Below are 11,233 nucleotides of genomic sequence, written 5' to 3'. Positions count from 1 at the left end.
ATTTTTCCTCTCTAGGAACCTTATATACATTTCTGAAATATTTTTAAAGAAATTAAACTCACTGTTTGTCTTTATTCCAAACACAATGTTTTTGTCTTTATTCCAAGAAATGAAATGAAAAATGGGGGGGGGGGGGGGGGGGGGGGGATCCTGCTACTACAATGACATTAGTTGATTAGGTGTTTTTAATAACACCGTTCACGGTGAACTCTTGTCGGTGAAGTTGCACAAGAAGTTCAGAACATGCCGTAAACATTAACAAAATTGCATCAGCCAGATACTCAGATGCTGAGAGATTTGCTCTATGGAATGCCTAGTGTTTACATACTGCCTGGAGACATTATCTCAAGCAAATTTTAGATTAGATTGACTATAGTATTTTTTTAATACTCATTTTTGTACTTTGATTCAAAATTTATTTAAAAAAATTTTTTTTGACTGATTCATTCATATTGGCTCTATTAGAATACATATTTATCAATTAATACAGATTCTGTCCATTATATGAATCGTGAAAGTGTATTGTGTGAAGAGGTCTAGTTCTTGTTACTTTAGTAGGGCATACTTGTTACTTTAGTAGGGCAATAGGGAAATAAGATGTAAGAAAATATTTACTTTGTAGAAAGAGTACACCTCTCTTATTAATCAAACAGTGTGTCACGGGGAAGCCAGTTTCTAGAAGAAGAGTGTAATTTTGACAGGATCACTGATCCTGACTCAGGACGAAATGTTTTCAAGAACTGATCCAACATTGATCGCTCTTTCATCAGCAGGATATGACTCAGCGGCTCAAATAACATAACTATACTTTACTTTTATTGTTCTATAACTTCCACAATAAACTCCTAAACAAGTCCTTAAAAGACTCTTCACCCCATTAACAAATGCCTTAAATAATCCACTCTGGTTATATGTATTCAAGTCTTTTTCAGTTTGTATGACACTTTGTCTTTATCATTTGCTTATTTGTGTTGTGAATTAATAATGTAAAATGATTCATCCTGGCTTGTGCTGTTAAACTGCAAAATAATTCTCAAATGTTGGTGTTGAGAAACGTAAATGTGGTATTATGCTAATTATGCTTTGTAATTTCCTTACATTGTATAGCGTTAGATATGAACTAATCATGCATTACATATGTACCCAGGTTGTGAAATATTACTAACATTGTTTGATGATTTAGTGTAGTTAGAATGAAGGTATAGTGGGATTTTATTATTTATTTTGTTAAACACATTCTGCAGTCTCCAGTGTCCAGCCTTGCAGGCTGTCCATGTTGGTGTCTTTGTGTTTGCCGGACTGGGAGATTTAATTATCTTAACACCCTATTTGAATTACTATTGTTATTCCATAGACTTCTTAAATAACAGGCTCTTTAGATCCACCTGTATGAGAGGACGTCTTTTGTCATCCCCCAAAACGGTGACCTAGGCTACATCTTGGGCAGCTGTGTCCGTTGTCATTCTTTTTCGTTTGTCTCTCAGGGGACAAGCCTAAGAGAAGCTGCCCCAACCTTTCCTATTAATTCATGCACCTATTTAATAAATCAATACCATGTATCTACAGTATGAGATGGTGCGATGTCAGAGAGCGTTTTGCAAAATGACTAGCCTCCACCCGCAGTATTTTCCGTTCAAACTAAGAAAGTCCACCCATAAAGCACTAGATATCAACACCACATCAAACTCCACTGTTTCACTAATTATTATGAGCATTGAGGTTCTCCCAAACTTGCCCAGTCTTGCTTTTCTTTGGACTGGTCACGTGCGTTGGTGACAGTCAGTCACAGCTAAGCGCGGCCGCTGATTGGCTAGGCGAGTTTAAATAGGCCCGTCCCATAGGCTGTCCGAAGTGACGTCAACAACGACCAGCTGCTCATTTTGCACAACAATAACAAAGGAAAGCAGTGAGACCTCGGAGGCACAGAGAAAGAGATGTACACTCGCGTTTAAGGGTCCACAAAAATAGTGTTTTCTTCAGAGAAGAAGTATTTATATATATATATTTATATTGTATAACGTATTCTACCTCAACCTTCAAAGCGAGCTGAGTTTTGCTTTGTTCTTTTTTTTTTTTTTTTTAATTCTAAGAAACAGTTACCATTTTCCTGTTTACACTCGTTCTGTGTTCTGTGCCGCAGGTGAGTTATAGACGATCACTTCTAAGTGTTTAAAACGTGTTGAGTTTTAATCACTTGTGCGTGTAAAGTGTTAACCAAAGTACTTGTAGTGTTATGTTGAAACCGTATGCCGTATATCCTAGTCAGACTTTCTTACTGAAAGCTTCGGGGGGTGGGGGGAGAAATATGTTTCGCCTTTGTGTTGCAAAACATGTGAAAACATGTGTTCCGCCTATTTGGCTGTTTATTTTTACTCAGCTGTAGGCCTGCAGTGGCTCTTTCTAGCCCGGGTGGTGTAGAGTTTCTGTACGGATTCTCCCTGCGTGTATCGACAGACACTCTAACCCAACACAGATGCATCATATATAATAATAATAATAATAATTATTATTATTATTATTATTATTATTGTTTATTATTATTGTTATTATTATTATTTTATATTATAAAACGCATATTTAAACCACACAGGGACTTCTATACCCAAAGCCCGCTGAGGGATTCTCTAATCCGTCGTGTTTAACATTTACTTCACTTTGACTGGTGGTCTTTGTTCATTCTTGGTTACTGCGGTTGTTTTTAATAACGATTGAGGACATGGCGAAAAGGGGCTCCATATAATGCCGTGTGTTTATGTATATTTTGTGAAGGATTCCGTAAAAAGGGATGTCTGTAAGGGCCCTGAGGAGACATACAGAGGGACAGCGAGAACAAAAAGCTGTCCAGCAGAATGAGTTGTCTAGCGCCCCTGCTGGTGTAATGCTGCACCTAACACCTACTATTTCTGAGGCATTGTGATGGTTTAAGCGTCTCTGAGACTCTTTTATTATTATTATTATTATTATTATTCGGTTGATTCATATGAAGAGATTTTTTAATGACGTGAGGTTTTAGATATTTTTTGATAGTTTTAAAAATAAACGTTTGTAAATTCTACATATTTTTCTACATTTGAACCTGTTTCTCACCATGGTAGCTGGCATGGTGTTAAATTACTAACAAATAAACAAACAAGCACTCAACACAACTGGATTTTATGATTCAGTTGCAGGATTTCCTATAGGGCTTTCAGTATGTTTAATATGTAGATTATTATTATTATTATTATTATTATTATTATTTTAAATATTTGGTTTAAAGGAGTATTCCACTGTTATTTTTTTCTCCTCAGTGTAATGTCTGCCACTCTGTAGCATGTGTGTTTACCTCAGACAGTAGTTTCTAACTCATTTCCCTGTACTTCAAATAGAAAAGAAAAACAAGTTCACCTTCCATTAGTGAAATTTGAACCAAACTTCTTTCCCAGTCATTTCTCTGTACAGGGAAACGTGTCAGAATTATTGTCACCAATATGCTACACATGCAGGAGCTAGAGTTGTAGTGTATTTTTTTAAAAAGTGCTGAACTCCTCTGGCTTTGTGTTTTGAGATTTGAGATTTCCATGGCTGATGCTCTCCTTTTGGGATTCTGCAATGTCCTGACCCCTTTATCAACAAAGCAATGTAATATACTGACCCCTGTAGAGACAAAACCAACTGCAGCGAGAAGGTGTGAGATACTGAGGTGTCTCTCATCAGATAAAAGCGCTGGAGGTGCTAGCTTTAGCTCTTGCGTGCAAAATGCCAGATAAAAGATACTGATTGTCCTTGATTAATAAATATTGTTCGAACAATGTGTTCTTGTCTTCTCTAATTTCATTGCCTGCTGCTACAGTGAAATGATGGACGATTTCTCTCTATCACCCATGTTTTGTTCACAGGGCCTTAACTTTTGCACAACTGGTGAAAGCTATGACTGAGCTTTAAGTGTTCCTAATACGTGAAGGAGAAACTCATGCACTTCAGCACCTTTCTCAAGGCTTCTGTGAGCGGCTATAGCAGCTGATGACCAAAGAGCCCCATCCTCAAGCGACACTAGCAGGACTGATCTGGCCCCCTCCCCCTCCTCCTCTCCCAGCTCCCGCACCATGTTCCAGAGGTTTACCAGCATCCTGTTTGGAGATGCCCTGGAGGAGGCCAGTGAATGTCCTGCTAATGTGGGCTTTAACAGAAATGAAGATGATGAGGACTGGATCCTCGTTGATTATCTCGGTTAGTGAGGTTCCATACACCATTCCCATATAAAGTAAATCTATAATCCATATAAATCTTTCAGTTTGAATATTAAAGACTTGCATTTTCAGACTTGATTGTAGTTTTTAGTACTAAATAAAGGCCCAGCACACTGTAAAACAGTGTTAATTGGAAAGTCTTGTCTGCAGTGACCGCAGCTAACCTTGGCTAATGGCATGGCTGTGCTAGCCTGCTAGTGACAGACATATTGCAGATGTCAAGTGGCATTATGAAGCTAGGCTGAAATAAAAAAAGAGCCCTGATGCTTGCCATATGCTGGCTATTCAAAAAGCAACACAAGTGACTGCACAGCCGTGTCTCGCATCATGCAGGGTGTGAATATTTCAGGTGCAAGGAGATCTGTCTAGCTCTGGTCTCTCCCCTGAGGTGGGGGTGTTTGGTGCCAACAAACCTCTTAATATATCATTGGTGTAAAAATAGCACTGCTTTGGTCACTTTCACCTTAATGATTTGAGGCCCAGCTGGGAGATGTGAGTGCACAGCACCTAGATGTGACACATAGAATTTTTTTGCCCATAACCAAGGTCAGGACACTTTTAAGAGACGGTGGTGGCTCAGTTCTGTGCTAATGACTGAAATGATATAGTGTTAAATCCCAGGAGAGCCACTGTTAGGCTGTTAATCAAGGTTGCTGATGCTCAATGAGTGAGAACTGTCATTTATTTATTTATTTATTTATTTATTTATTTATTTATTTGGCTGAAAAATTACAGCTTTCTGTTTTTGCTTTGTTGCCTTGTTTGCCTTTTTTTGCCTTCGCTTGGGTTGTATCCTATTTCAGTTGTATGTTACATTGGAAAAACCTGTAAGCCAAATGAATAAATAGAACTGAATAAATGTAAATTTGTAATACCACATACTGGCTTGTTGCCAGATTAGCTGGGTAGGATAAAAACCCAGACAAGGCTTTGACTTTGTAGTCTATGATATCATGCAGTGTTTGCACTTAAATTGGTAGATGCCATTGTTCAGTCTGTCCATGAGATTGGGAGGATAGGATTTCGTTGGTTTTATAGAGTCAGGGATGAGTGCAGACTGTTTATCACTGGTGGTTATTAGCTATTGTAGTTTAAGAACATAAAACAAATGAATACAAGTTCATTTGATGGCTTCACTGGGCTTTAAAAGCCCTAAACAGTTGGCAAGTTCAGTCTTAGACCCTTTAGGAAACCAAGAAAAACAGCCTGCAAAAAAAACAATCAGGGGAAATGGAAGGGGTAATTTGAGAAAGGATGGATAGCTTGGGAGATGAACAGAAGAACAATCATAGGTTTAATTAATCTAAACTGAGGGATCAGAATTTCACAATAGTAGAGAAAGAAAATCCATTGAGAAACCACAATGCATGATTGAAAACAGATTCATGGTGGATCCCTGGCCATAAGTAAGGGTGCACCAAAGCATGCCATTAGAGCCAAGAATAAGCAATCCTATAGTCCATGGGTACACACCATATATCTGAGTAATAGTATGGAGATGAAGGATAAACAGTTGAGCTGTCTATCTAGGCACCATTCATTATTGAGGTTGCATACCTAGCAAAATCAATAAGAAATACCAGCTTATTTGCTCCAATCACCCCATTGTTTGCCTCTACAAAAACAACTACTGGACTGTGAGCATTAACTGGCTTTCCAGGTTGGACCACTGTAACAGAATGCTTTAATGAAACTTTTATTGATAATGTCTCAATGCAATCTTGACATTATGGCATATTACTCTGTAAGATACATGAATGGCTTTTCAGAAAATGAAAAAACCTGACCTTAATTCGTTTCTGTTATTTAGTTTTCTTCATTTCTATTTTCCACTCTTGTAATAGGATTGCTCGACAGATATATTTTGCTAAAAGCCATTATTGTTTGACTGATCTTGGGTGCCCTGTGCCTTGTGCCCTCTATGGGTAATGTCATGTAAGGCACCTTATCAGGTTCCCATTGTTTACACCAATAGCTGCCAAGATCAAAAATAGCATTGAACTATGAAAACATGCCTCTGTGCTAGGGTTGCTGACAAAACACTAATGTCTGGTTTGGCTTTATTTGGTTTGTTTTCTTTTTTTTTGGTAGGATATTTCATAAATCCTCTTCCTTAATTGAGTGTTTTGGCATGCTTGCTTCTTTTTATTTCTTTATAAAGATCTTTGTTGAAGAGCATAAATATTGATCTCTACTGTGTGATCCTCTAGCTGAAGCATGCACCAGTGCCTGTGAGGATGAGTTGATAGAGGTCTGCTCGGAGAACATAGATGCTCCTGACTGCCCTCTGCGCTGCTCCTCCTGCTCCTCTCTGGACTCAGCAGCCGATACGGACCCTGATGACCAAGGGTTCTTGCGCCTGGATGCAGAGTGTGGTCTGGAGGAGAGCTGGTTTATCACACCACCGCCATGCTTCACAGCTGGAGGAAGAGGTCCAGTTCTTCTGGAGACCAGTCCTCTGGAGAATCTGCTCATTGAGCACCCCAGCATGTCTGTCTATGCTGTGCATAGCTCACCCCACCGCCAGCTGAAGGAAAACTCCTGTGAACCCTGCATCCTCAGGTAACACTAACTGTTTATCATCTTTCAGGCTTTTTGAAGATTGAGCTGACTAACATAGCTAGCTAGAAAGTTCAATGTAGTTCCTCGTTGCATTACAGTAGCTAGTTATATTTTGTAGAAATATATATTGGGGGAGAGGCACGGTGGCTTAGTGGTTAGCACATTTACCTCGCACCTCAGAGGTCGGCGGTTTGAATCCGAATCTCCTGCGTGCGCGGAGTTTGCATGTTCTCCCCATGCTTCAGGGGTTTCCTCCAGGTACTCTAGTTTCCTCCTCCAGTCCAAAGACATGCACTGTAGGCATTTCCAAATTGTCCGTAGTGTGTGAATGCATGCACAGTTGTGCTGTGCGATGGGTTGGCACCCTGTTAAGGGTGTCCCCTGCCTTGTGCCCCGAGTTTCCTGGGATAGGCTCTGGGCTCCCCATGACCCTGTGTAGGCTAAGCAGTATTGAAAATTGATTGATGAAAATTTAGTCGTCGTCGTCCCCCCCAGACTTAACTGTAATGAATCTACACAGAAATGTGAGAAGTTCAAGGAAGTGAATACTTATGCAAGGTACCGTAGGCAGTCTTCCTCCAAAATTGCACGTATTCTTACTCAACTAATGAGAATGATTTGAAGTGTCCACTATTAAGTCATTTAACATGCAACATGGCTGGCTTGGTGTAAATAGTGCGTTCTTGTTCCCTGTGCAGGTCTGAAGTTCAGTGCAGATCTAGTCACCCTACTGGCTGCTATGCAGCCGCTCTCACTGCCACACGTGCCAGCTTCCTGGAGCAGGCCAAAAATGGACGCCTGGCTCAGAGGATTCGGGACAATGTGCAGCGCCAGCAGCTGTCCCGTAACGCGCTCCGCCGCCTGAACCTGCTCCGTGATGGGGGAGCCAAGCAGGCCAAATCCACCGCAGGTCATGTCCACCAGCCTGGACAGAGGCAGTACAACTACTGAGACCATTGCCACTGTGCTCCCCCAAATAATTCTCTCTCTCTCTCTCGCTCTCTTTCGCTCTCTCTCTCTCTCTCTCTCTCTCTCTCTCTCTCTCTCTCTCATTCTCTCATTCTCTTTTCCCAGCTCTATGCTAGGAGTTATTATTTCTTACATAGACACAATGGGATCCTTCAGAATCAATAGCATAGGTCACTTTACTCCAGTGCAGGTACCAATCTGCTCGAGCACATGTCCAAATCAAGCTCTGTTTAGCTCTGGTTCTCCTACCTGGAGCAGACAATATATTTTTAATTGTGTCACAAGCTAGAGAGCAATGGTTCATGTAGTGTGAATGTAGGTTTTTGTCATCATTGTTGTTGTTGTTATTGTTATTATTATTATTATTATTATTATTATTATTATTATTTTGCATGTTGTATGTTAGTGGACATGCAGGAATTGTATCATCCTGTGTCTACTTGCTTCAGATGCAACAATGTTCTGTTTCTATAATTTTTCTCTTTTTTTTGCATCACTAACTGCACACAATCTATAACAGATTGCATTTTCTGTTTCAGAAAAATTCCTTTTGCTACAATATTTTAAGTCTAGCATTACTCTTCACTAAAAGCCTTTAATAGTAAATTTCCAAATATGTAAGATTTATATTTAAAAAAAACTAAAAAAAAAAACTATTGAAATATTTTTAAAAAGAACAAAAAAAAAACTTGCATATATTGTGTATATACCTGTGTGAGGTTGTGTTATCTGCAGTGTGAGGTATGTATGTAGCTTTTTTATGGTAGCAGGCATTTTTGTATGCCATTATAGTGCATAAAAACAGTTGTGTGTTTTATTGTTGGTTTGCTTTGAATCTGCCATACATGTCTCAGGGTCACAATGCAGTCACTTGTACTCTACTAAAATGCAGATTACTTGACAATTCATTGTATTTGTACATACTGAAGAACTTCTCAAATTTGTCATTGTGTACATTGCCTTGTTTAAATATTTTGTAATTAATCACTTTTAACTAAGCTGAATGAAATCTAAAGGCTAGCTTGTATAAGGGCTGTGAAAACAGTCTTTCTCTTGACTGTTAAAATCTGCAAACAGTGAGTAAAAACTGTTCATCTTTTTCTGAAAATGTATTTTCAGAAATGTTTTTTTTCTCACTTTTATGCCTCATGTTTCATTAGTTACATAAAAGTTGTTCAATATTTAAACCTAATGTAGCAACAAACTTACATGTTGGGTGTGTGTGTGTGTGTGTATGTGTATATATATATATATATATATATATATATATATATATATATATATATATATATATATATATATATATATATATATATATATATATATATATATATATATATATATATATATATATATATATAATTTTTTTTTTTTTTTTTTTTTTTTTTTCCTCTTTCTCTTCAGATTTGTCATTTTGTCTGGATTTGTGTTCATTGATCTGTCAGAAATCACAAAATACTGGTGAGACACGTTGAATGTGTCCTATTCAGATGAACTCGACTGATCGATATGAAGTGCAAGCTCAATTCATGGCAATCACAGCTGGTATTCATGAAAATATTCACTGTACTTGAGTGAGCAAAATGAATAGCACACCTAAGATACTCTGTCCCTGGGCACAGGAATACGATGTGTGTTGTTTGACTTATTTCACGTAACATTGTTTTCTTTAGCATTATTTCTGCAGTTATAGGGATTTTTAGTGACGCGGCAGCTTTGTCTACTTTGCATGATTTTGTCTGGAGGAGCAGCGTTTCGTTTCGTTTTCAGCAATCTAATTTTTCATGTTAACAACAGGGATTTTTATTTTACCTTACCTTGAAATCTGTTAAGGATCTTGTGCCTTCCAGGTGAACAGTGTGACAAGGCATTAGTGAAGAACTTGAATTCTGTCCAAAGGGACTTTAACTCACTATGCACTATGGGGAGTAAAATTGTCTCTGTGAGCCACTCACTCTGTCCTTGTTTTTCCATAAAAATGTAGCAAAGGTTCTCTGTGTGTTTGTGGAGGGCATTAATAATGTGCCCCTGCTCACTAGGTGTCAGTCAGACAATTTTATGATTTTCAGTTTACTGGAATTAAAACGGCACTTTGCCAAACGAGTAGATTTAAGTATCATGTGTTTTTATTTTCCCTTTCTTACCTTGTGGATTCATATTTAAAATGTACACCATCTTTTATTTGTAACTTGCATAATTTACTGTCGTAAAGCCTCTTTTCAGTATGGTTTATGCTTGTTTATTTTTCAATAAATGCTTTGGTTTTTAAACGAACACACATTTCGTTCTTTCACTTTCAAAAAGATACAGTTGAGGTCATAAGTTTACATATGCCTTGCAGAATGTGCAAAATAATAATTAAAAGCATAAATTTAGGGGGATAATAAAAATTGCATGTTTTTTTCTGCCCTGAATAAGCTATTTCACATAACAGATGTTTACATATAGTCCACAAGACACAATAATAAAGGAATTTGCACAAATGAACCAGTTCAAAAGTTTACATACACTTGATTATAAATACTGTGAATCATCACAGTCTCCTCTGGAACAGCATGGCTAATTCATTTGTTTTTGCTGTAGACTGGAGACATTTGTGTTTGAGATCAATAGATGAATATGAGAAGCAGACAACTGAGGGACTCATACACAAGTATTACAAAAGCTGCAAACATTCACTGATGCTCAAGAACACAACACGATACATTAAGAGACATGGGGGTGTAAACTGTTGAACAGGATGCTTGGTGTAAATTGTTATTTTTATCTTCTGGGTGAGACATGTAAATACAGGGGCGTAGGAACAATTTTGAACCTGGGGGGGATGCTGAAATGCTAAGGGGGTTTGGGGGCATGCACTCCTTAAAAGATTTTTATTTTTTATTTTTTTTTTTTAAATAAAGCACTTAAATACTCATTTCTAATGACTTTTGGGAACACAATGTACTAATTAGTTTGGTTGTAAGAGGGTATTTGCAGTGACAGAAGATTGAGAATTGAGATTGAGAAACTCTAGCTAATATAATCGTTAAGAAGAGCTGCTAGTTAATGTAGCTAGCCACAGTACAGTGTGTTCACAGTGTGAACATTTTGACGAACGTTACGATTGGACACGTAGCAATGGCACATACACACAATTTTGGTGTGCTAGCTCGCTTGCAAACTTATGCATATTTGACAGTTTCATAGGTTAAGTAAACAATCAGCAATTTCATGGGCTGACATAGCTATGACATCCTACCTCAAATACAAAGTGGTAAATCTTTCATCTATAAGTTAAGTGTGCTCAAGAGTGTTTGAATGCTGTGTTGTAACTGCCCTCACCTCAGGACGCAAGGTTTTTTTTTTCCACAGATGGCCACAGAATATTCAATTTATCTCCAAATGAATCCATTCCGCTTTCACTGTGTAAGAGTAGCCACCTCTCTGAAAATCCATACCAGCCCATACCTTGCAGTGACAGACACTTTACT

At 38.1% G+C, this 11,233-nt stretch overlaps 1 protein-coding gene across 1 annotated transcript; it reads left to right on the top strand.

The window, feature by feature from the left end:
• The first annotated feature begins 1,889 nt into the window (after positions 1–1,889).
• tp53inp1 (tumor protein p53 inducible nuclear protein 1) lies at positions 1,890–7,910 on the top strand. Its single transcript, XM_017477645.3, has 4 exons — positions 1,890–2,140; positions 3,879–4,209; positions 6,440–6,791; positions 7,490–7,910. Exons 2-4 carry the CDS (start codon positions 4,086–4,088, stop codon positions 7,740–7,742), a joined length of 729 nt encoding a protein of 242 aa, XP_017333134.1. The 5' UTR covers positions 1,890–2,140; positions 3,879–4,085; the 3' UTR covers positions 7,743–7,910.
• Positions 7,911–11,233: the final 3,323 nt, after the last annotated feature.

The sequence above is a fragment of the Ictalurus punctatus genome, chromosome 1, assembly GCF_001660625.3.
Source record: "Ictalurus punctatus breed USDA103 chromosome 1, Coco_2.0, whole genome shotgun sequence".
NCBI classification, from domain to species: Eukaryota; Metazoa; Chordata; class Actinopteri; order Siluriformes; family Ictaluridae; genus Ictalurus; species Ictalurus punctatus.
The sequence above is the reverse complement of the archived record's forward strand: the minus strand, read 5'-3'. Positions and strand labels throughout refer to the sequence as shown.

Bases quoted from the DNA above. Each gene is read 5' to 3' on its own strand.
- tp53inp1 (XM_017477645.3), top strand. From the start codon at position 4,086: ATGTTCCAGAGGTTTACCAGCATCCTGTTTGGAGATGCCCTGGAGGAG. The intron at 4,210-6,439 runs GTTAGTGAGGTT...GTGATCCTCTAG, and splicing joins GATCCTCGTTGATTATCTCG to CTGAAGCATGCACCAGTGCC. The intron at 6,792-7,489 runs GTAACACTAACT...TTCCCTGTGCAG, and splicing joins TGTGAACCCTGCATCCTCAG to GTCTGAAGTTCAGTGCAGAT.